This window comes from Cyrtonyx montezumae, unplaced genomic scaffold (genome assembly GCF_038088225.1).
Source record: "Cyrtonyx montezumae isolate F1298 unplaced genomic scaffold, pur_monq_1.0 scaffold_10, whole genome shotgun sequence".
In the NCBI taxonomy this organism is placed as follows: domain Eukaryota; kingdom Metazoa; phylum Chordata; class Aves; order Galliformes; family Odontophoridae; genus Cyrtonyx; species Cyrtonyx montezumae.
This window is the reverse complement of record NW_027071826.1, coordinates 16,245,798-16,273,331: the sequence shown is the minus strand read 5'-3', so window position 1 is coordinate 16,273,331 and position 27,534 is coordinate 16,245,798. Positions and strand designations below refer to the sequence as shown.

Genomic DNA, 27,534 nt, shown 5'->3' with positions numbered 1-27,534 from the left:
TTCACGATATCATTGTCTTCACAGCAAAAGAGATATGAGAGATAAAAATGCTATCAAACTGTTTGTTTTAGACAAAAAAAAAAAAAAGAGTAAGCTATTTTGTGTCATAATGTTTGGTGGAAGTTGAAATACTGTGAGAAAAGACACTTCATAAAAATCTGTCAGGAAGATGACTTGGAATGAGGACCCAAAAAGGCTTGTATTTCCTCTCCTGATCCCTCTCAGACAGACTTAAAAACAATTAGCATGACAAATGATTTTACAGAAAGCAATATTAGACTATCAAAATGATCACTATAATGTGGAGCACGAGAACTAAGGGCACATCCAGAGAGTACTTCACACAACTAATGTGAATATCTAAAATCAGTGAAGATCTACTAAAGCAGCTTTCAAGGGAAATCACAGTCCGACCAGCAAGAGCTAGGGGTTAGCAAGAACCTTCAGCTATGCATGCAACTTTCATTATTTGACTTCTGAAAAGTTTTCTGAAATATTTGGTAAGCACTACTGTCACACAGCAAGTATGGAGGTACTTCAGGATTCATCCAGCATGACTATGTCTGTTTCTGTGACTTACTGAGAGTTTTGAATGAGGCCAAATTATTTCCGGCTTTTGTTTATCACTGGCAAAAATGCATAGTTAACGGTGGTGATTGTGTTAAAAAACAGTGTTTGTTAGCTGAGAATTTGCTCTATCAAATAGTGTTATTGTGCTTTCTGTATCATCCCTTGTGGTTTCCATGGAGATAAATAGGAAGCATTACTTTTGGAGTGATCTACATAAAACCAAACCTATAACTTCTTCAGAAAGTAGCAAACAAACACATCAGTGTTCATACATACATCAGAGATAGGATCAAAAACTGCTTTTCAGAATTTGCTGTTGTGGCCCATTTCTCAACAACTGCTCTTTTGAAAGAGTGAATTTCTTCACTGTAACACGTTGGGAACACTCCAATTTCTCTGTGCGCAGTTCCCTCCTCCAAAGAGTAATTTTGCTTAAAACACAGGCACCAATTATTTTTTTTTTTACTTTCAGTCAGGTTGCAAGCAGGTTTAAGTAATTACCGAGGATTCCGCTGAGGAAGCAAAATGATGCTGAGAAATCCAACAAAGTAACCTGACACACCAATGAAATATGTCAAGCAGGTATTCCCTTTATTACAGCGCTGGGTGCATGGGGGATCTCTCCACGAAACATGCACGCTGAAGAGAGAAACGACTACACATTTAAAGGCATAACACATAAATATTCATCACATTCCAAGGACATGGACAGAAATTCCAAAAGGGATTGAAATCTCCGGTGGTCATGGGATTAAATTTCCAGCTGTTCAGGGGATCGCATTATGTCACAACAGCAAGTCTGCCTCATCTTTACAAGACTCCCAAACTGAGTTGCAAACAGCAACTCCACTTATCTTTCTGGACCCTCCACTGTGTTGTAAACAACCAACCCACCCACCATTATGTTGTCCTTATCTTCATGGGATCACCCCTGTTCTGAGTTGCAAACAGCAGCTCTCTTCAGCAGCACGTGCATTTCTATGATCCTTGTGTTTCTTCCTAAAGTTACCTGGTTTGCTCAAGCTATGATGCCTAGTTTAGATTAGACCCAATTCAATCCCTCGATTCAAAAACTTTTATTTTTTTCTGGAGGGTAACACATTGCTCACAGAGGCCTCCGCCAGCAGTGATTCACCTTCATTTGGCTCATGTTACACGGATTACAGCACTGCATGTGGAGAAACCGGGATGCGATGGGAGCCCCAGGCCCAGGAGAGGGCCAAGCCCCGTGGCAGCGCGTGCCCCTGCTTCCCAGAGGCCGCAGGCTCTGCAGCGTGGGCTTCCGCAGGTGAGAGCCGTCCCGAGGCCACGGCCCGGCGCAGCCCGCCCGCCAGGCGCGGCGCTCTCGACGCCATGGCAACAGGGGAAGCCGCCGGCCCAGGCCACGTCGCGCCTAGCCAGGCCCAGCGCCCCGCCCCGCCCGGCCGTTGCGGGGGCAGAACCGCGGCCGCATGGAGCCGAGAGCCGGACTCGGCTGAGAGCATGGGGGTGAGGATGGAGAGCGGCGGCAGGCGGAGCCAAGGTGCGGGGCTGGGGGGCGGCGGGTGGGGCCTGCAGGCGTTGGGGCGCGCCGCCGCCCTGCCTTCTTCGGCCTTGCCGGCCTTGGGGGGCTGCGCCCAGCTCGGGAACGTGGCCGGCGTGGGCTGGGACCGCCCGCGTGTGAGGGCATGGCTCGGCTCGGCTCGGCTCCGGCCTCCAGACGAGTGAGGGGCTGAAGGTTTATCCTAGAAACGTGGCCGCTCAGGCGTCCTCGCTACAGGAAGCATCGCTGCGGTGCTCCGTGCCTGAGCGCCGCTGTCGGATGGGCAGTCAGAGCCGCAGCCTTGTCGGTCTGAATTTTTTACGCCCTTTGGAATCAACGATTTTTCTTTTCCAAAGCTGGTACGGTTCTGAGCTGTCATGTATTGTGCTTTTTTATTTATTATTTATTTTATGGCTTTTGGGTGCGGGCCCGAGTTCTTTGGGGTTAGTGGAGTGTGGCTGAGAAGGATTTAAGTAAATAAAAGCTCTGACACGGGTGGGAGGTCAAGTGGATGCTGCCAGGCTCTTTACAGTGGCGTCCAGCACAGGATCAGTAGGGAAGAATCCTGTTTTAGGTTCTAGTCTTGGACTAGGTGATCTGCCGAGGTCGCTTCCAACCCCTGTGGTTCTGTGATTCCTTACCCAGATTTGGACTGCTGTTACGCTCAATTCCTGCAAATACTTAGAGTGACATTTGTGATAAAAACAGGCATAAACATGAAAAAACGTTTGCATGAGCCAACTTCAGCTCTTGGAAAATATCTGAAGTATTTTTAGAAGTGAACTTGATGGCATGAATGGTATAAAACAGCGGTAGGAATTACTCAATGCTGTGCTGTCAAAATTGTACACAGCTGTGTAAGGTCAGATCTAGTGAGATAACATTTCACATTGCATCTCTGTGGTGTCAGATCAGGTCTTTGGAGTTGGTGACAGATGTCGCTCCAGAAGATGTCTGATATCAGAGTAGAGTTTTAACATGAGATCTAATAGTACATGGAACTTTGATCTTATGGGGAAAAACTAGGATCTTGTGCATCCATAAATAAATATGTAAATACATGTGTATATATATATATACTTAATGCTCTTGCATTCCCCGTAGAAGATGTTCCCCTTTGTTGCATGAAGGCAGTCTTATTACAAATCTGCCATGTTCTTCACTGTTTACATTTTTGATTCTCCAAATATTTTTATGGCCAATCTCAGTCTATTAACTGTAAAAATAGAATAAATAGGATGTAAGATTTAAATTTCCTTCAGGCTGCAGAAGCTTTGAGTGAATGACTCTTGCTGTCAAACAAACAAAAAACAATTAGACTTTTTCCTACTTTTGATTTATCTCTTTAAATGCTAACATATTGCTTGAATGCTTAGGAATTTATCACATTATTTTGCCTGAGCAAAATTGGCAGAGCAGCCCTCCAGTTGCTTACAGGCAGTTTGTGAAAGTGGTGGAACAAATAATATCTGTGAGTTCTATATGAGGTAGTTGTGTCCATGCAACGTCTATCCAGAAAGCTAATACAGTTCAGGGGGGATTTCTAATTTCATGACCTATTGTACTCTTGTATTCCTTGCAGAACTGTTATACTCAAGCATCAACTTGATAATGTCATTCTGATGTTTCAGAAGTTGACAAGCATGGAAGTTGAAAATCATATTTGTATTTTCAAAGAAGAAAGGATGTATGGAAGTCATAGTTGAACTGTAACAATGTATTTTAACTGAAACTGGCAAATGTTATTCACTGACTATATCTTTTTACCAAATTAAAACCTCGTCTCATGCAGTCATTCAAACTTATCATTAACTTTCCTATTGATAAAATAGTCTGTCTATTCGGTGACTTTTATTCACATAGTATGACTCATCCCATCTTCATTCAGCAAATAATTTAAAATTGTAGTAGAACTGAGCTACCTAATTGGTCCAATTTTACTGCCAGTTTCTGGCATGCTTCAAATGAAGAATGTGCTAAAGTTGCAGCATTCTAATCATTAACCCTTCTTGCTGTTTTGCTCCAGATCATACTCTGCAACATCACGTGCAGCACAGCAAAGCAAGAATTCTCTGATCTCTGTTCTGCAGAGGCCAGCTGTACCTTTTCAGTTAGAAATATGGGAAAATAGAAGATAAAATACTGACAGAGAGGGAATTCTTTGTAGGCACAAATTAAAAAAAAAACCCACAAACAACAAGAGATCTTTTCTCTCTGTGCCCTATAAACTGAGTAGCGTGTGTATTTATATATACACACATAGAGGAATATATGGTATCTGCAAATTGGAAAATTATAATATTCTTCAAGAATTACTTTATCAAGTCAGAGTCGAAGTAGCCTATTTTAAGGCTACTCTACTATTGAATTAGATTTCTTGAGGAGGTTTTGAGTCTTGAAATACAATTTTTGTTGAATAATTTTCATTTATGCAGAAAACGTTATTTGTTGTAAAGGACTGAGAAACTCAACTCTTGCACATTAAGAGTAGATGTAAAGAAGAGGTGTTGTGTAATCCAGCAGAGTAAGCATATAAATAGCACCTATCTAATTAATGGCTTAGAAGATTATGTGTGGCACGTATGTCAGGGAACAATTCTTTGAATTACTTTCATAATATTTTGCCTCTGACACAAATGACCCCGTGCAAAATGGAGAATTTGGAACTTATTTCAAAATTGGGATATTGTAGCTTTATTCATCACATTTTACTTCAGAGTAAATGGAAAATAGCGACAATGCATTTTTACCCTGGTTGATTCTCTACTTCTTAAATAACTCTTAAATGCAATTTTGTAAAAGGCAGCTTCAAATCCAAGACTTTCTGTTCTCAGGATTCAGTCTTTTTTTTTTATTTATTTTTATTTTTTATTTTTATTTTTTGGAACTGAAGCCAGAAATGGGTATAGGAGGCTTCAGGAAGAAAAAAAATGTGTTATTAAGGCATTGTGAAGTGCTCTGTTTTACCCCTCATACTTTTCAGACAGAATGGAACACTGTCAGTGCATTCTGTGACCAGCTAGATCTGAAGACATTACCTTTTGTGATTGCATGGATACTGCAGAAAAGCAAAAGAGACTTGTCATATTTTAACCTGTCATCCTGAAAAAAGAGTCTGTGGGTTGGTCCCTGCTATCTGCCAGCCTCTTCCTCTTTCTGGTCCTGAATCTGTTAGCTAATTTCACCCAGCTATGACTAAGAAGTAGGAGTCTTAGTGGTGTGAGCCTCAGTCGCTGAGTAAGGGAAGAAAATACCCAACAGATTAACATACTTTTTCAGAGAAAGGCATTCTGTTCTCTTTCTGTCCTCAGATATGAAACAAGAGGGTGAGCAACTAGTCAGCCAAAAATAAGCAACTAGATAAGCTTAAACTAGGTTACCAGATGTAGTATATGTTAACTAGACATAAACAAGATATAAACCGAGATAAACCAGATGGCTGATTATAGCAGACAGCAGTACTGCAGCCACAGCTGAGCAAGTGAGGAATGTGAGGGTGAGGGGGGGTGAATGACTGCTGAGGAGGAAAAGAAGACAAATTGAAGGAGCTTTACAAGGCATGGTAGGAGAAGGTAAGCTGCACGGACAGGAAAGTATCATTACTAATAGAGCATTGTGTTGTTATTGTTTTGTAAAGTAATTCAAATATAACAGAAAAAAATAGTTATTTTCTTATTTAAGTAAATGTAAATCCAGTGTGGATTTTCATAACCAGGTTAATCTCTTAACGTAGATACACCGGTGTTTACTGCGTGTCTGTGTTGTGTTCATATGCACAATTTTTGCAGCATAAAGAGTTCGTGGATATTTTGATTTAAAAATCCTTGTAGTAAAAAACGGGGAGAAATCTACTTATCAGGTTCCACTTTCATCCCTTTAAATATGACTATTTCAGAAGCATTAGATTAGATGCTTGAAGGAGTTGCCACCAATACTCCTGATCTATTTAGGATTTTACACTCCTGTTCATGTGTACAGCGTTAGTCCTGCAGCTAACTGTTAGTGTGTACGCAGCCAGACAAATGAATCTGTAGCAGTAATCACTGGAAAGATCACCAAACTAGTCAGAAAGGGTGATGGAGCATCCTTGGCTTCTGATAAGTTTGCAGCACAAAGCCACTTCTGTGTGTAGTTGCCTGAGTTACCCACTTGGGCAGAGATGTCTCACTGACTTTGTTTTAGAGTATTCAGGAGCTGGGAAGGAATAGAAGAAAAGGAGCAAGCAGTGAAAGAGGCAGCGGCACAAAGCCTTTAGAAATTAAGGTAGTTGCTAGAGTGTTTGCATAGTGTTTGTTAGTTTGAGTTGCATGTCCTTATTGGCCTCTGGGAGATTAAATTGCCACTTCTCACGCGAACGCTGCAGTTTTAATCCATTATAGGTGCTTTGAACATTTCCAGCCAAGAGTCTGCTGTGAATCAGGGAGTGCAAGAATCCTTGAGCCACAAAAAAAAATCCAATACGTGATAGATTTGGTGGCCTTGGCTGAGTGATGGGCATGTTCCACTGGGACAGCTGGGGAGACCTGAGGTCTAAATCTGCATAGGGCTAGGGGTCATTTCAACCTCAGATCTATAAATTGCTTTTACGGAAACACAGTGCTCACACAAATCTATACAGAGAGGTGGAAGGCTTGTGCTGCATTTAGGTGCTATACTCAATATCTCACATAAGGTCTCTGTATTTTTTACAAGTTATCTTTTACCTTATAAAGGCTTCTTATTTAAAGGTAGCTAGTTGAATTTCCCTGATATTTTTGATTTGCTGTATCTGAAGTATAAAAATAGCAAGTCTAATAGTTGTACTTAAAATCCTTTCTATGAGAATGCTGCAATGAAAGACTGGGCATCTTTCCTGTATATATTAGTGTTCTAGATCTGAAGTGGCCTTGTAGGCAGAATTTATGGAAATTATTTTCCTGTCTACTAACAGGATACAAAGTAACACGTAGAAACCACAATTTCCCATCACTTATATAACTATAAAATTGCAAATAAAAATAGAATGCATTTTAAATGAAAATGAAAAGATAATTTGAACCAAATATCTTACAATCTCTTTAGAATAATGCAATTATTTCTTACCTTAGATACTAGCTGTAAAAACTATTTGCAAAGTTTGTTTTAGTTTTTCTTGTCACTGTAGTATCACGTACTTGCAGGGAAGGCCAACAAGAAGAAGCAAATGCAAGCACTGGTAAGGAAATAAAAGACCAGAGTTGTTTTTTTGTTAGTGCATCATTTGTTTGCTTTCCGTACTTCACAGTAACAAGCGGCGTGAGAATCCCAGTGTTATATTCAGTGTGGATAACTGACTTAAATCTATGAGGATATGTATGCTTAGATTGTGCAGTTGTGTGTGTGAAGTTATGAGTCTGTTATACTCAGTTTCTGAGACTGAGAACTCAATTTTTTCTTAAATTAAATGAAATGATATTGAAATATTTCCTGTCAAGTTCTGAAAGTCTATTTATCTAGCCCTCTGCTTTGTGAGGAGAAGGTTTTAGTGGTCTATGGAGTAAGAAGTGTGTGTTTTAATCAGGAAACTTTTATTCCAAAAGCTGCAAGTACTGGCACCAGTTCTGCTAAGCCCTCTTCATACAGCTGGTCCCATTTCCCAGGCAATTGATTATTCAAGAAATAAATTCTGTTCAAGTCAGTGGAAATATTTCCACTGAAAAAACTTGCACTTCTGTAAATGGGTTCTGGAAAATAAGAAGTGAGGGAGACGAAGTCCTAGAGCAGTACAGCTTTCTTCACTGCCATAGCTGTCCTGGCGCTCATTATTGTTTTGCTGTTGTTGTTTTGTTAGGTTTATGTTAAAGAAGGTGGCATTTTTTTAGTATTTTTTATATTTTCACCTATCTGAGCATTCAACTGAAGTTTAGTTTTTGCTATTATGTAAATAACTTTGAAAACACAAACTAATTGGAAACAAACACCTGCTCAAGTCAGTAAGTCAAGTCAAGACAACCATCTTGCTCTGAACCAACAGTAAAATAAATCCCCCACATACCAGATCCTCCATTTTCTTCTCTGGCTTAAACCCTTTAAGAGAACAAATTAAAAGCTGTTTTGAGTTTCAGACTGCAGGTGCACGAGCAAAAGTGTAAGCTGAACTTAATGTAACAATTATAAATGTAATTGAATGTCTACATGTACAGTCTCAGATCCTAAGAAAACAAAAGTTTACTTATTCCTTACTGCTTGAATAGCACTGGGCATTACTTATTTATGCAAAGTTGGTGTCTTTGAGGCCTTTGTCTGTGAAAAAGTGTCGGTGAGTTTTGTGAGATCAGGTGGTTCACAGAGACTCAAACGTCCTCCTTGATGAAAGGGTTACAGAAACATCTCCATCACTTCATTTGGCACAAGGGACAGAGTGTGGGATGTGGCACCACAGGTATGTGTGCTCTGCCCATATCCCTGCAGTCAGAATATTCAGGGGAGTCTGTGAAATATTTCTTCTTCCTGAATTTTTTCCAAGATCTTTTCTTTACTATTAAATAATGATGCAGGATGTTGGGGTAAGAGAGAATTTTTGTTATTTTTATTTCCCCCTGCTCTGACACATACAGGGCAGAAGGAGCCGACGCAATAGTTCTTTCCATACAGCTTATCCGTCTGCCATCTACTGGTCATGCAAAGTAAGTGAACGTTTCAGAATCCACGCGTTCTGAAAAGTGATCTACTTCCATTTGTAGACAGTGCAAGCAACACGTTTCTGGGTGGATCTGATTCTTTTCTACTCGGGGCAGAGGCATTTAGCTTATCCGATAAGAACCATCTGCAGCTATGAGAATATCCCTGTGCATTTCTAAGATGCCCACACTTACCTCTCTATAGTGCTCACACAGAAATTAGTTAGAGGTGGTCTTACAGCCATTTATCTAACAGTAGTGCATGTTATAAAATGGCACTGAAGTATGAAAAATACTGGAAATTTTAGGTTATTTTGAACAGCTGTGAGTGAAAAACTTCAGATGTTGTGGTGTCTGCTAAGATTATGCTTCTGACTTATTTATAACATTTTTTTTTAATCGTTAGGATAAAAATTAATTTACTAAAATGTTATAATCTAACACTTAAGTCTTTTGAAGGACTTGCATTCTTTAAAAACTTGAGCAATGTAACTTCAGGAAGGCATGATTATCAGTTATCTACTTTGGTGTTGCTCTGGTAGAACAGTGTAGTACTTAAAAAAGAAAAAAAGCAAGCCGTTATTGACAAAGGTTTACAATTGTACAGAGGCAGTCATTCTAAATCTAATAACTCTTGGCCAAATGCTTGCAATTTTAATACTTAAATAGTCTTGTTTGCCTGTGTATATTTAAATCGTAGAAGCTGGGGGATATCACAGAGGGATTTTTAAAAGAGCCAGTTGAAATGGGTGCAGAAGAGCATGAATGTTGCCCTTGGGCTTTAAAGAAAATCTCATACCTTAAGAACAGTTTCAGGCTAGGGCTGAAACAAAATATCTATGGTAGCACTTTTCCTTTCTACTTCCTTCTCCCATCAGGGAGGGGTGGGACCGTTGTGCTTGAAGGCACCGTGTCAGACATGGAGCTGTGCAAAGGCAGGCTTTTCTGAGTGTGAAACTCTCATGCTAGTTCAAAACCGGTATTTGTTGTGCTTCATAACAGTGGGAATTGAGCACAGTGATCCAGGCACAAGAAGGTCCCAAGAAAACATTAGGTAAATTTCCACATACGCTAATCATTTTCATCTTTATTATTTTTTTAAAGGGTTTTTTGTTTGTTTGTTTTTTGCTTCCTAAACTAATTCTACTCACTTGAAATTTACTACAACATGCCTTTTTTTTTTTTTATAATGTCTTTGAGGAAATGATATTAAGACATTATTAGGGGAACAGTTTATATTGATGTGATCTCTGCCTACTAATAGTTGGACAGCATCTCCCAGAGCATGCTCTTACACTCAAAGCTGAGCTATGGAACATAGTAGTGACATTCACAGCTGAAACATATGTATATACTCCTTGTAACTGTTGCATAACAGTGGGAAATGAGGATGTAGAAGATGGAAAGCAAGGTGCTGGACATAGGTAAAGAGTTAAAAAGCCATGGAAAGTGGAATTAAGGGGCTCTAAGACATGGCTTAAGCCTGGCTGTGTCTTTTAGTGTTACTTCTTGTACTGTGCAGTCACTTTGGAACGATAGCTGCCTTTGCTTATCGAGCTGAAGGCCAGGGCAAAGAGATTCCCACTCCTCTTAGGTAGGCTCAGGCTGCTCTTTCGCCTGACAAAGGGTGCTAGGGCTTCACTGCACTTCAAAGGAAGGCTGGAGGTGGGTAATGAGTGCACAGCTGCTGCCTCAGAGCTCTATATTTACTCTCTTAAAGAAACCTTGTTTGCTTTGCTTTGTATTCTGAGCAGTGTCTTGGACACCATAGAAGAATGGTTTATGTTCAGTAGTATTTGAAACAATATACTTATCTCCTGTTAAAATTTGTTCTAAAAATACTACAAATTCTAAATTACATTGGATGTGTATTTTTAAATCATAGATCACCTGACAGACAGTGGTTGTGAGCCTGACACTGCTACTTTTTTTTTTTTTTTTTTTTTTGTCTGGGGAGGAGAAGCAGAACTCTTAATTCACATTTTCGTATTCCAGAGAAATTTAATGTTTAGGTTTCATCAAATTATGCACTTATTTAGAGGGTTTCCAGCCTATCAACTGCCAGAAGATGGAATGAGAAACCAAATTCTTCTTGCATTAACAGTAATAAATTTTTAAAATATGTGTAAAGTAGGATGATTTTTCTAACAAATGTAGTTAGTTTCTTTAAATCTATTAAACTTCTGAGTAGTATTCTAAACACAATCATTATCTACATACAGAATATTTTTCATGTTAGTTGTTAAACTCTTAAATTGGAGTTTAGCATAGCTACAAAATTTTGGCTGCATCTCTCTGCACTGATGCAAAAGTTCAGGTTGAAGTGATCTAGTTGTCTCTTCTGTTGCTTAAGCCCCTGAAGCAGTATAAGTTTTACAATGTCATTTTGGCATCTTGATTAAGTGACTTAATTACACTGTTTTATTCTAGTGTAAATAAGACTTTTAATCTAGGAAAAAAGTATGCTACAATAACTGGATACTTCTTTGGGCAAATATGTTTTTATTTATTTTGCTTGTCTGTCAGAATACTTATTTTCTCCTTTCTGTTTGGCATTTTGTTGAAGTGAATGAATACCCAGCTGTGGTCATTCCCAGGTGTGGTCCAGCCAGTCCATTTAAAGGACAGCTGAGTACTAAAAGTAATGGTAAGTAAAATACTTGCTTTCATTAGAAGGTTGGTGGGGTTTCTCTGTGTGAATTAATTGAATTCATGATTAAAATGCTGGAACCAGGAGTTGGACTTGATGATCCGTGTGGATCTCTTCCAACTCAGGATATTCTATGATTCATTGAACCCTATTGAGCTCTGTTGGTGAATTTTAATAGTACTTAGAATTACTGTACTTCATTGAAAATATTTTGCCTGAACTTCTATGCTGGCTAGAAATAACTAGAAAGATATCTGCATTGGCTGGAATATGTAGAATTACTACTTGGAAGAACTGTTGAATTTAAACCTGTTCATTTGCATGCAGTTCTGTGCCACCTTAGCCTCTTTATTTGAAAGAGTGTAGAATGGTTAAAAAGGAAATTTCCATGCTGACATTTCCCAGTGTCAGCTACGTCAATAATTATTTATTGAGCTAATGGCACACTGGGAAAAAAAAAAAAAAAAGGAGATAAGATAGTTTTGTGTAATACTAGGAGGTTAGGCTTCCATTGAGCAGAGAAACAGGTAGTGATTTTAAGTTTGTTTCTTCTGCAAACACTTAAGTCTAAGTGTTAAGACTTAAGTCTAAGACTGAAGTCCCCATGGCAGGGGAGTTGGAACTAGGTGATCTTTAAGGTTCCTTCCAACCTGAGCCATTCTATGATTATGTGAAAGCTTAAGCTTTCAAGCATATGGTGTTGGAACTGGCTCCTAGGAAAGCAGTTTCATCTCAATACTTAGTACAGAATAAAAGTTAAGAGCAAAACTATTTTAAAGTTTACTTGGCTTTTATTTTCTACTGGTGATCTGACTGGCTATTAGTGGAAATACTGGCTTTTAGATTGGAATTGCAGTTACTAACTTCAAAATTTGAGTATTCTTTTACCTGCCTTTATAATGTTAATTTTAATCTTAACAGCTTTCTGCATTGACTCCTCCCGAAGTCTGATTAACCAATACCTAATCAGAGATCACATGATGTTTCATTATAACAGAATTCTTTCAGCCAAAGGTAAATATTTCACATAAATAATTTCTGCTTCCAGATTTGGCTTATTTTTCAGAATAGACTCATACCAAAAGGGAATGAATTGGACTGTCACAAGCCTAATTTTTTTTTTTGTTTCTTGCTGAGAGTGATGTCAGTGAGGTGATACAGCTTTTATGCAGTAATACTTGTGTATTAGTGGGATTGAAAGTTTTGTATGAAAACCTTTTCTCGAGTGCTACCACAGTTACTACTTTATTTAAGGGAACATTGTACTGTATTCTCTTCATTCAGCAGTAATTCTGAAATAAAATAGGATGTTGAGATAAACATACGGAGATAACCTCAAGAGCAAACATTCTAAATGTATTTTAATTAAACTAAGACCACTGACTTTTTTTTCCTGAAGAATGATCTTTATCTTTTATTCATGTTACAGCCAGTGGCATTAGCAAGTTTTAAGGACTTTGCACATTGCATTGGATTTGCAAATGAGAAAACTGTGTTACTAACCTCTACCATTGAGCACTAAAAATGTATCTGAATATCTGTACAGATTTTAATTGTAGAAGTAGTTAACATTTGTCAGAAGGCGAATGTGAAATCTGGAACTTAAGAGCCTGTTGAACTTGTACGTGTTTGCATGTTTTTTAATTACGTTGAGATACTGACCCAATTTTTTCCAGATTTAGAAATGTGTAGTCATTCCTGTATGAGTTGGCAGAATCCCACTCTCAGTGCTATATCTGCAAACAATCTATTATGGCTGTAATTATTTTTTTTACATTATGATTTTTATGGAGTGTGAATTGCTTTTCAAGTTAATATCATGCACAGGACTACGAGATGTCTGTAGATAGCTGTTAATATTGTTTATAGTTCACAGCCTATTTTTATTTTTCATTGCTTAAACTTGTCGTGGGGATTTAAGTCCAAGTGATATTAATGCTAGGGCTTGGCAGAATGCACTGAGTGTTTAAATTAAATGCAGAGGATTTTACAGTAATATGCGCTATGCGCTAAAAGATTTCTGAATACATCCCAAAACATTATGTGCTTTCTTTCAAGCTATTTTCAGAAACAGGGTTTTGGATTTGGTTATGCTAGTTTTCTTATTGTTTCTCCATTTCTTAACGTGGTTTAAAATGGTGAAAATATGCTTTATTCTAATTCAGTTAGTGTTTCTTCTGTTTTATTTTTACTTTTTTTTTCTAGCCATGGCAAGTACTAATACTGAATCGCATTTATTTCTTTTCCTATTTTCAGCAGCTGTAGACTGTTCAGTACCCAGAAGTAGGCTGACCAGCATTAAACGTAAGTATCTCTGATAGAGTAATTCTGCAAAAGCTGTTGTAAAATTAACCTAACAGTGCAAATGCCCGATGAACAGGAGAATGACCCTTAATGAAGCATACATCTCTCTGCTTGTTTCTTCAGCTTTTCTTATCCTGCTTTATCTATTTGTAAGATTCTGCAGTGAATGCAATAATAGTGAGATGGACCTAGACTATCAGTGGTTAATTAATTGGACTTAGAATCATAACTGATTTTACTTAGGATCCTTTTCTGCATGGTCAATAGAGCAGAAGAGGAGAAATTCAGCAATTTCTCTCAAATTTCTTGTGATGTGATGTAAGCTTGTCCTTTCATGAAAAGGACACGAAGCACAAGATGAAAATAAATTTTAGGGATGTATGCATATGGGAACTGGGACTAAAACTTGCTGTTCCTTTTCAGCAAAGAACTGAGAGCTTACGTTTTTCACACCAGCATGAATTTCCCAGGATGAGTTTGTTTGGAAGATAACTCCACAGGTTTAACCTTAACAGATAATTGTCACAACAGTAGCAGGTGTGTTCTGTAGTGAAGAAATTTCCATTTTAGGTAGTAAGCTTTTCTACAATATGTTTCTCTTTCAGTTCATCTTACTTAGATGAAAGTCTGACTACGTAACTCTGTCCTAATGACAGAGAGAATATTAATCTCTTGTAAAGGGTATGATGGAAACGTTTCACCTTTGTTGCTGCTTTTTAGTTTATCCATCTGTTCAGTAGGTGCATTAAATCTCATGAACTTGCTCTTTCACCTATTTTCAAACTGAGCTGGAAAAATCTGCTGGTGTTTTTTACCGTAGTAGAACATGATTACAACCAAGACAGCTCTAGGCTTTTTTCTCACCTGCTTTCTTAATATGTTTTGTCATCAGAGATCGCTTTTTATAAGGAGATAAGAAATTACTACGTAGGCTGAAGTTTCTGCAGACTTAGCAGAGGTACAGTCTGTGGGAGCACATCTACCTTCAATTTCTTGATTAGTGGTCTCATAGCCTTCCAGGTGGTTAAGGTATTCAGACATCCCTTGGCTGGTACCTGCACTGTTCTGACAAACTCCTGGTGTTTAGTACAAAATAGAAAACTATTTAAAATAATTTCATATCTAAAATCAGAGTGCTTGTGGTTTGTTATTTTCCCTGTTGTTATAAGCATTGTTCATGAAGAAATGTAGATTTCAGTACTATAATAATAATAACGCAGGCATGTATCACGTGTCCAGATATTAAGCTTGGTGCTAGGTATCATTTGTTGTTTCTCCGGTAATCCAGCAGAAATAATTTTTATCCCCTTTATAAAAGGGGGATATTATAAACCAGACTGTGGAGAGGACAGTTCAGGTAGTAAAACTATTGAAAATCTGCTCCTGAATGAAGCAGACAACGATTTGGAGAATATTTTCTAAACAATGCATTTTTTTCTCACTGGAGAAGGGACCTACCAGCCTCAGATGCAAAATCAGTGTGACTGACTATCAGCCATACTGATACAAAGTGTCACTTGGATCACAAAGTTTACAGCTTTATCCTCTACATAGCTCTGTGCTTATCATTGTCTCAAGTGAAGCATATTACTACTTTTCTCTGTCAAAAAATTTGGAGAGGGGGAATAAATTTTCAGTTTGAAACACTCAGTTTTATTAATAGCATAGAGCTGCAAAACAGAATTCCTGAAGATAGTGCTCAAAAAAAAAAAAAAGCTCCTAAAAATATGCATCATGTATAGCTAAAATAGCAGGTGAGTATTTCCCTTTGGGGTTGTTGCCATGAATCAGTCATTAGTGTTTAAGAATTAAACATGATACTGTAGCTGGCATGTTCTCTGGACAACTAAATGTGTTCTGTCCTTAGAGTGGCTTTAGTTTCCACTGTTCTTTTCCTGGTATCTTAGCTGGCATCAAAGTAGGCGAGCTGCCATGCCACTGAGCTTGCAGTGAACATGTTCCTGTGTATTAGATCAGCCTTATTGACTTAAAATAGTTGTTAAAATGTGAAACTTACTGAAATGTGAAACTTCTATGTTCAGAATTAGTCCAGGCATGTTGATTGATACCAGTGGCCATTAGAACTCTGTGGTTGTGGAATTTGTGCCAGAAAACTTGATCTAAGCTATGCCAAGTAAGACAGCTGCTGCTACACATGCCTGGTTCCTAACAGTCCTAACTTTTCAACCCATATGTTTAGAGGTTTTTCCACGAGTATATTGATAGCATAGCCTGAACCCAGTGATTAGTGTGCTTGGGAATGCAGGTCTCTTTGATACTGAAAATGAAAAGAAGGAAAAGTATTCCATGGAGTTCCCACCCAAAATCTATTTTAACATTGATGGTACTTGAATATTTGTGAGGTGCAAGAAAACAGTTCAGTCTGATCAATAATGTGTTTTTATTTTTTTTTTAATGTAGAAATATCAAGAAATGTATATTACTGTTTAATTCCATACTTAAATTTTTCATATAATCACATACATACTTTGGAGTATTTTTGTCTACCCTTTACACTATGGTAGGCTAAGTATCCTGTTTTACAGGAAGCTTTCACAAAATCTCTCATTTTTTATTCTTTTCTGTTTTGTCTTCTCCTTACATAACAATTTTCTGGAAACGTAAGGTAAAAGCAACTTAAATAAGTCATTGAAAATGAAACACTCAAATAGCTCTAACATTTATCAGAGTTCAAATGTGCTTTTAGAAAGGAATTCCAGCATACTTTTCAAGTCAGAAATTTTGGAGAGCAGGGAAATGCACAGTGTAAAAGTCTTTATCAACCAATAGTTGTAGCTTGAGTAGTTTGAATTTCTTTTTACAAGTTATTTACTTAGTTTCTTCTTCTGAAAGATTTTTTTTTCCAGAGGGATAATTCATTTTAAAATGTATATTTAGTACATCAAAAAGTGTTATTTGACAACCATAAACTATGAAAAAAAATGCAGTAGATGGTCTAGTCTGACTTAACGAGTTAAGCAGACTAAAAATGTAATCCAGTTTTGCTAATACTGAGCTCAGCAGCCGTACTGAATAAAGTAAGTAAAGTGCACAAACAAGGAAGGCCTGCTGTCTTGACCTGAAAATAGAGGAAAACATGATTTTCTTTTGTTGTTGTATCAGCAGTTAATCATTGTTATTATTGAAAACACGTCCCTGGTTTTAATTGAATTTACCCAGCTTTAACATCTGTCCATTGTTAGAGTGTCAGAGGGCAGTGGAGGGATTGTTGTTGTTACACTTTTTTCTGCTATTAATCAGGAACACAAAGTAACTGTAGATTAACAGAGAGAATTAGAATAAAATTGTTTTTCACTTCTGCAAAGCATTAGCTCCTTGTGGACTGTGCTAGTGATGTTGTGAGATAAAATGCACTAAGCGCTCCCAGAAGCCAGTTGGAACTTCCTCTAGAATACATGACCTGACTTCTGAGCAAGTTTGGGATCAGCAGTTTCACACTTTCATTGTGTTCAGGCTGCTGTACTCATCATCCCACCAGTATCTATGGATGCTGTACGAAGATCAGATCTGGATGGATTTGAAATAACGCTGTGCTTCTTGCCTCTCTGAAATTCTTCTGATGTATTCGAGTCTCACTGTTAAGGCCATACTTGGAATCTTGAACAACGGCCAGGTTCTGCCATTAGTAGCTTTGCCAAGCAGTATCGTGTTTCCTAAGTAGATCACCTGATACAAATACTACTTTTCTGAGTTCAGAAAATGAAAATCCTTCATCATCTTTCCACGTTGTGATTCCTCTTTTATTTGATAAAACATTGTTACTGATAACGGATATGTAGAAGGACTGCAGAATCATAAGAGTTGTGAAAATGAAAATTTGTGTTAAGAAATTTAGAAATTTATCATTGTGAACCTCCTACTAATGGCAAAACTCAATTTGAATTTGATGAGAACTCACCCTAGTTGCATAAATTCCAATGTGTTGAGTATTTCTGCAGTAAGGAAGGCAACAGTAAAAATACTTATGGAAGGAAGAACTTGCTTGTAGCAGTAATGCTACCTGACGGTACACTACATATTTTAATTAAGGTCACTGGAAGCTCAGCAAAAATGAGCTTGATGTTTGCACTGTTTATCCAGGAGAATTTATAAGGGGGAAAAATAAGCAGAAGTTTGTGTAAAAGCGGGTGATAAAAAGACATTGGAGGAGTTCTCTGTGCTGGACAATTTTTTTGAGATACCTTGTTCAATGAGCTACAATCAATTTAAAGCTAACATAATATTTCATTGTTTGCCCTGGCTTATTTACATCAATAATGAAATGACTTGAAGGGTAAATCTGCAAAGTGTACTGTCGTGTGATATATGATAAATTTAGAGATCAGAAATTCAGGGCAACGGACAACCTCTTGCATTCCAGATCACACTATCCTTTTAAGCTTTCAAGCTGCTTAGGAATGTGATAGGTATGATTTATTTTTTTTCCTTTCACATTTGTGGCATTCATTTTATAATTCTGTGCATGTGTCTAGAAATGGCGCTGCAGCCTAGTTTTAATGAAGGGTCACTTCTGCAGAGGGAGTATTTTAGCAGAGAAATATAACAATCTGATCTCCATTTGAAAAGGGTATTTGCTTCAGCAGGAGTGTTAGTTCTGTGAGAGTCTGATCAGAGTATTACAGTTCGCTTTTTATAGAGAATGCTACAGTTTAACCTCTAAAATTTATAGTTATTCTTAAGCCTGCTCTTGCTGCTACCAGAACTGAGATAACGGATTCATGGAGTGGGTAGAAGAAGTCATGGAATTTATTTGGTTCTGCAGGCTGAATATCAGATGTACAAAAATTACTACTTTGTTTATCATCTAATACACAGTCTCTTTATTATGCTGTAAATCTTTGTCATGGTTTTAAGTGCAGTACTTAATGAAATACGTTAATCTTGAAGCCTTCTATATAAGGCTTAAAAAGAAATTTGTGTTATTTGGGTCTGTAGACTGCATTTTTAATTCCTGAATATTTAGTGTACCCTTTTTATAGAGATGGAAAACTTGCTATTCTTTTATTTCACTTGTCATGAGATACTTACTGTCTTGAGCTTTTCAAATATGATACATTTCTGATATGTTATTTGCAGTGAAACTGTTAGTTCCTGTTAACAAGTTCAGTTCATATTTACTTTCTTCTAATCTATGACAGTATTCTAAAGGCATCCTATGAAATTTAGATTATTAACTTCACTGAAAACTGAAGAAGCTATGCCTGTAATTGATTTGAAGCGTAAGCCATCTAGAACAATGTGGAGCCCTTCCAGTTTTTAACCAATACATGTCCCTTTCAAAACCAAGCAATATATGCACAGATGTAGGACAAGTCATTGTGCACGGCAGTCTGGAGTAACTTCAGCTTCTGGCAGTTGTACTGTTATTTGTAATTAGTGTCTCAAATACTCATGTGTTTGGTAAGATACCATTTTCTGTTTGGCTGAAATCAAACAGAAAGTCAGGATTCTGCAGTACCTGCTTGGAGAAACAGTGTGTAAGGGTAGGCTGGCAGCATGCATTTTTTTTTTTCTACACCCTTATTAGTGTGGCATGCTGACTGCCTCAGCCATGTCCTAACTTACATCTAGTTGTCTGTTTATGCCTACATTAATTCTATTCAAGAGGGATTTCTTTATCTCTGAATTTGCTGGTTTTACAATTCCTAGCTTTTACAGCAGATCTAGCCTGAGATCTCCCTAATTTGGCAACAAGATAGTGGGTACTCTGCTAGGATTTTCTGCCATTCTGTTCTGCATGTGTCTGCTCTGGCTTGTAGTATGCATGAATGACTTTATAGCTTTTGGAACACACTTGATGGATTAGCTGAGATAAGCTCATTGGTGTGAAGCAAAGGCTTTACATTTCCCATCTAGGTGACAGTAGTCCCAGTGGGTCATTCTGACAACCAAAGATAGCCTTAGCATCCTGGCATGCTTACTGTTCTTTCTTTCTGTACTCTCAACTTGGGCACAAGCCATAGTTTGGCTGAGAGAAGTCATAGCACACAGTCCTGAAGGAGATCCATAGAAGTATGCCTTTATAGCTCTGAACTCTAGTTTTAAAGATCAAGTCTGCCTCTGTGTGTTAAATCTCAAACCTTATTCTGTAAAAAGCAGAAAAGGGACAACAAAATATCTCAGTTTTTTGTTAATATTCACACCTCTTCATGCTTTGCCAAGAAACTCCCAGTAAGCCACAGCGTGCAGGCTGAACACGCAGTAAGAGGTTTAAGTGTGTGTTTTCTTAGACAAGCCCACTTTCCACCTACGCACTTGAGTGTAAAGAAATTTCTCATTCAGCCATCTCATACTTACAGAATGAGACACCTGTAATTCTGATTTGCATTCTTGCTTTGTAGAGTTCTCTCACTCATTAATTCATTGCTTCCTCAGATACTCAATACTCATGCACCATTTTGTCTGAGAAGTAGGCAAGAGTGCAGTTTAACAGCTTTCATTTGTGTGCATATATAGATATGCTCTGGTAGACCAGCATAATTATGTAAACATATTAAACTTTTGACAGGTAGGTAATTTTTTGAGTGTCCTGTAGCTTTTAAGGCAAATAGAATTAGAAATAATAATGATTTTGAATAGCCACAGAATAACAATTTAGTTTAGGAGGACAAATAATGAGTTTGGATTATTTAATGGTTGGTTCTGTTATAAGTGATATTTTAAATTCAGACTTGCATAATGTAGCATATCTTAACTTCAACTAATGACTTTCCCGTAATAAAAGCAACTTAATATTATAAGTACTCTAATGGAATATACTAAACAAATCATCAGCTGTAGAAGAAATTACTTAGTATTTTACATATGAATTGTAAGAACTGGAAGAGAAAGGGATTTCCCTCAAGAGTGAGCACAGGGGTTTTATATCTGAAAGAATCACTTGTAGCTTAAAAGGGGATTAAATTGTTTAATAAAATTAAAATACACACTTAACTGGGTCCTAGGGACTCAGTCTCTCACATTAATGTACATAGACACGTGTATTTTAAAAGATGATTAATATCCCCAGATTGCTGTAGTTCTCAGCTGTCTAGAAGAATGTACCTCATCAATCCATGGAGTTATTTGCATTTCCATACACTAAGTAAGTATAATCTGTGTGAAGGTTGGAGTCTATCACAGTATGATATAACACATTTTGAAACTGAAGAAGAAATATGCGAAGGCCCTTCCACGTATCTGTCTAAAACAAACCATTCATATGTCCAAAAAAGACAGGAATCTCTTAGATGGAGTCCAGTGGAGGGCTACAAAGATGATAAAGGGCCTGGAGTGTCTCTGGTATGAGGAAGGGCTGAGAACCTGGGCCTGTTCAGCCTTCACTGTTTGTATTCCTGATGTGAATGTACTGTTTAGCAGAGATTATTTTTACATAGGTTGAGCATGGATTTTGTATATTGCAAATTTGCTTACCAGTAAATGTTGTTCCTTGCTGAAATACTGGATGAGAGTACAGTTAGAGGAGATTCATCTGTGTAAGTTTAAGAGCAAACTTATAAGTTTTCAAGCAGGATGTTCTGATAGCATTACTGATCTTGGAATTAGTGCAGTCTTAAGTTACGTGTGGGATCTGAGAAATGCAAGGGGAAGCTAAGGTACAGCTTCAGCTACTAGCATACTGTAATATTAATTTTCTTCTAAAAATAGAGTTAGTTTTTCATAATTGCTGAGTGAAGCGTAAGCTGTCTTGTGGTCGTGCTTTGAGCATCTGGGAAACGCCTTTGACATTTTCAAATCACTTAGGACAAAATGAGAGTAAGATTTCAGATTGGATCTGACCAACTTTGTCTCTTTCCTAAGTTGCTGACCAGCAGAGAAGAGAGAAACTGAAAAAGAAGATAGCCAGGTGTGAAAAAGAAATGAGTGTGAGCAAAAGTGCCTCACGATCCAGCTCAAGAGAAAGCGGAAGGCTGCTGTCAACCTCTTTTGGAAAGGTAGATATTTTAATTCTGTTTAGTAGATATCACAATTGACTTTCTTCCCCTAATAACAGCTGATCACCAGTGCAGCAGTAGTTCTAAAGGAAGGTCTAGCTCAGATTTGAGCAAGACTTGCAATTTATATCCAATGTTTAGATAATACTATTCATAGGCATTTCTGATGGCTAAATATTTTTTAAGAGAAATTACTCTGTGCCAGAAGTTAATTGAAGGGATTTTAACCATTTTAAATGGGGTTGTAATTGCCTTTGGCGTGCAAAGGACTGCTCCAAATTTCAGGACTGCTTTCAGTCTGATTTTTGAGACTTTGATTTCTTAAGAATGACAGTTAGGACCTTTCATATGCTTGTGCATATGAAAAATAGATAAGGAAAAACCATTAACAGTTTATAATGTCTGTTAATTTTTTATGCAGCATAGATGCACAGCTATGTGAGTTACCTACTCAAATGCTTTGTGTTTAAAGATTTATTACACTGTTATGATGAGTCTGAAGAGAGGTTATTATGCTTGAATTAGTTATCGTCAGAATGATGTATGTGAACAAATAAAAGAGAACAGAGGAACCTTCTGAACATCATAAGATGTTTTAATCAGGAATATTCTGTGCGTTCTATATTCTACATCCTGTGTTCTATACTGTTTCTTCTCTGGCTTCATAACTGCAATCACCTCCTGTATTGGTTGTTTAAATTAATGTGTTCCCACATGCACATTCAGTAATTTCCCTTCTTAATGATACCAGGCTTCTTGATGAAAGCAGTGATGTATCACATTACACAACTCAATGTGTCCATGTGCATATAGAAAATGGAACAGGAATGTAGTTTAGAATGAGAAAAATAGTTGTTATTGATGCCAGTATGCAAACTGATTCTATTCATTCAGATCTTATTTGTTCTCAGGTTTGTGTGAGTTACCTCTCTTACATTTCAGAATCTTTCAAGTAAATATTAAAGTGTATAAGAAAAGGAACAGGTGACATACAAGGGGGTTGTGAGAATAGCAAACATAAAGAAGGTTAAGAAGGTTAGTCACTTAATAAATGAGACAATTTATTCTGTCTGAGCAGCAGAAAGCAGGAATTCAGTCGACTTACAGCAGTGTCAGTGGCTTACAAATTGAGCTGTGTCAAGTTAAAAGAATCACGTGTTCATTTATTACCAAACTGCAGTTTCTGTATCTTGACGATACAGTTGATAAAGTATCTCCATGAGCTATGATGGTAGATTAACATACTTGCTTACAATTGACTTTTCTAAAACATCAGTGACAAGTTACAGACAAGCAGCATTATCCTGCATTCCTTCAAATCTTTTTGAAGTTGGCAGTGTAGTTCCATGTTCGTGATAACTGTCTCTGTATATCCAGAAGCTGTGCTCCCTGCCTGCTTCAGCAATAAAGGTTTAGCCCAGGATGGGAGGTTAAAAATGCATGATCTTTCTCAGTACTTGAATGAATATAGCTCAGGATTATTGACACAAATACAGGTAGGGCTTGTGGATGTATTAGCTAGTCACTACTTTGGCTACTTGCTGTGTTCTGCTTATGACTTGTTTTAGGAGAGGAAAATAACTGTCCTAAACTTCCTCAAAAATAAGGAAAGCTTATAGTATATTGCCATGTTTACCCTATCCTTTTATCTTGTTCAGCTAGGTCCAAGAAAGAGAGCGTGGCTTCCATGAATAGTTGGAGACTCATTAACATCTTTGGTTCTGTTTTTTGGCTTTTTTTTCTTTTTTCCTATGTGATGAGACAGCAGTCATCATCCTGTGTTAACAAATACTTCTACAATCTGATCTGTTTTGCAGCTCCAGTCACTGAGAGTAAAAAGTATACAGCCAAAAGTAAGCTGTTTAATTCCACACCTTTCCATATGTATTATAACTTTTCAGTATGACTATATAGGTGGATTCTGGAACTTTCCAGTCTTATTGTTTTCTATAGTGCCGAGCTACCACTGCAACTATTTTATAAGCAGACGATCACTCTGGTAAGCCTTCATTGTGCTGCTTGCTAACACAGGCATTTGTTGGGCATTGTTACTGCGTGCTATCAGTTCAGCATTTAATTGTGCTGTAGTAGTGAAACTACAACAAGAAGGCCTTCTTTTGGCTCAGCTAAAATAAAATCACCTCTTTGCATCCACCGTTGTGCAGGTTCTGGGGAGCTGGAACGGATAGTTGTACTGATCTGGGAGGATGTGTGGAATTGTGAAGGAAATACATAGTATGACAGCACTGTGTTCTGATTTAATTTTGGTGATTAACTACGTTTTTGAATATTTTGTTTAAACAGCAATTACTGCATGCTATATAGCATATATTGATCATCCTCAATTTTAACTTAAAATACAAGGCACTTCTGAAAGGGAAAAACTGGAGTAGTGTAGATTCAAAGCATTATTAACAGTAGCAGTTATGAGAAAATGCAACATTTTCACAGTAAAAGTCATTACTTGGGTGTTCTTAGAAGTTTTATTGTAGAAATTGAATGTTATTATAGAAACTCTGCCTTTACGATCACCCTACCTTATTATAATTAGGGTGATCTACCATACAGTACTGTAATTTATATACTAGGCTACAGTGTCATGTGTTTACAGCAAATAAACAAGGAGTTTCAAGTGTCATTACTTTTTCCACAGCATAGCTACATCCTCAAAGTAGAAGGCTTCAGAAGTCTCACAGCAGCTATTGATCATCTTGCAGAATTATTATTTGTTCAGATGGGAGGTATATCAGCAAGTAAATTTCTGAATTAGCCTGAACTTGAAATTCAGGTTTGTCAGAAATGTGTCCCCTAATTGAGCTTAGAAGTTGAATTCTCATACAACATATCTCTATTTGTATACAGCCATTTAAATCTTGCAGAATTTACAGAAGCAGTTGCTATGTAGCTATGCAAACTGAATGTAAGGAACAGTAAAATCTGACTCTTTAATTGGACATGAACTGAATCGATTTAATTTTGTAGTTGCTGGCTTTGAATTGGGCTTTGTCAGATGTTATTCTGTTTTAGTTATTATTTTGTCTTGTCTTAGGCTTGCATGGTGTAACCTTAAGATTTGTTCACGCTGCTCTGCGTGGTGCAGCCTCACCTCAAGCACTGTTTGCAGTTTTGGGCTCCAGAATGTAAGGAAGACTAAGAACTATTGGAGAGAATCTAAAGTTGGACTACGAAGAGGTCCCTTAGTTTGCTAAGCCCAGAGCAGAGGAGGTTAAGGAGAGGTCTCATAGTGACTACAGCTCCTCACAGGGAGTGGAAGAGCAGTGCTCAGCTCTGCTCTCTGGTGACAAGTCCCAGAGGAAATGCATGGAGCTGTCAGGATGGCCAGGTTGAGTATTAGGAAAAGGTTCTTTACCAGGGGGTTGTTGGGCACTGGATCAAGCTCCCCAGGGCAGTGGGCACAACACCAACCTGCCAGAGATCAAGGAGCGTTTGGATGCTCTCAAGCATAGGGTTTGATTTTTAGGTAGTCCTGTGGATAGTTAGAAATTGGACTCAGTGATCCTTGTGGGTCCCATCCAACTCAGGATTCTTGTCTCTGCCATTAGCATAGCGTTTCTCATAAGACTCAATACAACCAAAACTGAAATTGTTGGAGAATTTTTTACCAAGGATATGGATCTTCCACCCACACGTAGAAGAAAAGGGTTACACAGGGAATAAGCAGCTAGTTACAGTTCTCTTACTCTGTACCTTCAATCACTCTGCAGGAGTTTCCTTGTCGATGTAAGATGAATCAGTGAGTGGAGCCCCTTGCTGAACGTGTATTTATAAATAAAGATAAGCAGTGTGTGACAGATATTGAATCTAATAGGATTAAAGGCAACAAATCCACACATGAAGAGAATCCGGGTGGTGCCGTCAGGATAATTGTGGATAATGTCAATTTACCTTTACTTTGTCTGGGCAGGACCAGCAGAGCATACCCAGATACAATCAATTGTCTCAACTTGATGATTCTTAGCACCTTGACTTTTAAAAGTGTAGTGTGGTTTTAGACTAAAATATTTCCACATGTTAATACGTGGTAGCACTGGAGCTGCTCTGAAACCAGTTTGATGTTAGGTCAAAAATACCTGAGTCGATAGCAGAAATAGCTGGGGGTATCAACTTGAACAAAGCAGGTAACATGCAAAGCAATCAAATCTTGGTTTATTTATTTATTTTTCTAGAGTCCCTTGGAAGCAGGAGAGAAGGACAATCTGTTCTCCTGTGCTGAGCACACACCATACCTGTCAAGAGCACTGTCACCTTATGGTGAGCATGGCTTGCTTCACTCCAGTCCAATGGAACGTGCCAGAAAACATTCTCGGAATAGATCTAACACATCTAACTCGAACTCGAGCATCAGTGTGTCAAGCACACCAAGAAAACGCTCTGGAGTTTCAAGCCGTTGCTCCTCTGATAGCTTTGTGAGCATCAGTCATTCCCAGAGGCGTCAGGAAGGCAACTCCAGAGTATGCAGTGGGGATCTTCTGGAGAGGCACTCAGAACTGTTCACCAGTGGCCAGAAACCTTTTACCCCACGCACCTTAATATCAGATGCTAAATCTTCCCTGCTGGGGTATAGGTATTACACTGCTGCCCAAAGGAAAAGGAAAAAGCGCTGCAAGCAGCACATGGAAGCTCAAACACAGACTGACGTGATCAGGTACAGAGATTACAGAGATTAGAGGGCAACAAAACTGGTGAGGGGCCTGGAGCACAAGTCTTATGAGGAGCGGCTGAGGGAGCTGGGATTGTTTAGTCTGGAGAAGAGGAGGCTCAGAGGAGACCTTATAGCACTCTACCACTTCCTGAAGGGGGGTTGTGGTGAGGAGGGGGTAGGCCTCTTCTCCCTGATAAGTAATGACAGGACGAGAGGGAATGGCCACAAGTTGCGCCAGGGAAGATTTAGATTAGACCTCAGGAAGCATTTCTTTTCTGAAAGAGTGGTCAGGCACTGGAATGGCCTGCCTAGGGAGGTGGTTGAGGCACCATCCCTAGCGCTGTTCAAGAAGCGTTTAGATGAGGTGCTTAAGGACTTAATTTAGTAGTTGGGTAGAGATAGTGATAGGAGGATGGTTGGACTAGATGATCTTATAGGTCCTTTCCAACCTTATGAACTTATGAACTATGAACTTAAAACTTGGGTTTCAGCTCTGGAATTTCACTACCTACTGCTATACTATCTTCTGTTCTGTCTGGTGTGTATTTGTGCTTTCTGTCTTCTAAAGAATTACTTGCAGTAAGTTTGCAGCTCTTCCCTCTTGTTGTCCCCATAGTCTTATTATAATCCCTTCAATTAATTAAATAATACATCATGCAAAGAAACTGTTTTTTTCTTGAATGCAACTCTTCATTGCCTTTTAATCATTTGCATTTAAATGCCTTCAGATATATTCTATATGAAGTATATTAAACTAATGTCCTTCTCATACATTGAACTTCTTAGCAAATAAGGAAGTTTTGATTTAGTTTTTCACTATTACTAATTCCTAAAGGTAAATCTTGCATCCTTAGTGCTTGCATGTCTAACTTTTTGTCTGCCAGATTTCTATTCACATGGTAAAACTTCCTAAACTGTTGAGAGCATTTTAGTATTAGGTCCCTTTCACATTCATGGGAATGGAGTGTCTGAATTTCCACAGTGGGTGGCACTGGTATTCACATTCTGCTTACCTTCACAGTAGCCTTCTTAGAGACCTAATACATTGCTAAATTTTGTAGCTTTCCAAGTACAGATAAAGCACCTGAGAGAGAAGTTATGACTGAGCAGCGGAAGATGACAGTGAAGGTAAATGCAATCATCATCTGTCAGTCATGCAGATATTTTTCCCCCACCCTTCACTATACCCTTTGCAGTATATAATCCATCCCTGGCACAGCAATATTCAGTGG

At 38.1% G+C, this 27,534-nt stretch overlaps 1 protein-coding gene across 1 annotated transcript in view; it reads left to right on the top strand.

The window, feature by feature from the left end:
- Positions 1-1,923: 1,923 nt before the first annotated feature.
- SPATA7 (spermatogenesis associated 7) overlaps positions 1,924-27,534 on the top strand; it is a 29,384-nt gene continuing 3,773 nt past the window's right edge. Inside the window, exons 1-7 of the mRNA XM_065751473.1 lie at positions 1,924-2,092; positions 11,297-11,377; positions 12,302-12,394; positions 13,637-13,684; positions 21,506-21,639; positions 25,827-26,305; positions 27,364-27,430. Coding sequence (XP_065607545.1) covers positions 1,924-2,092; positions 11,297-11,377; positions 12,302-12,394; positions 13,637-13,684; positions 21,506-21,639; positions 25,827-26,305; positions 27,364-27,430 — 1,071 coding nt within the window. The remainder of the gene's footprint in view (positions 2,093-11,296; positions 11,378-12,301; positions 12,395-13,636; positions 13,685-21,505; positions 21,640-25,826; positions 26,306-27,363; positions 27,431-27,534) is intronic.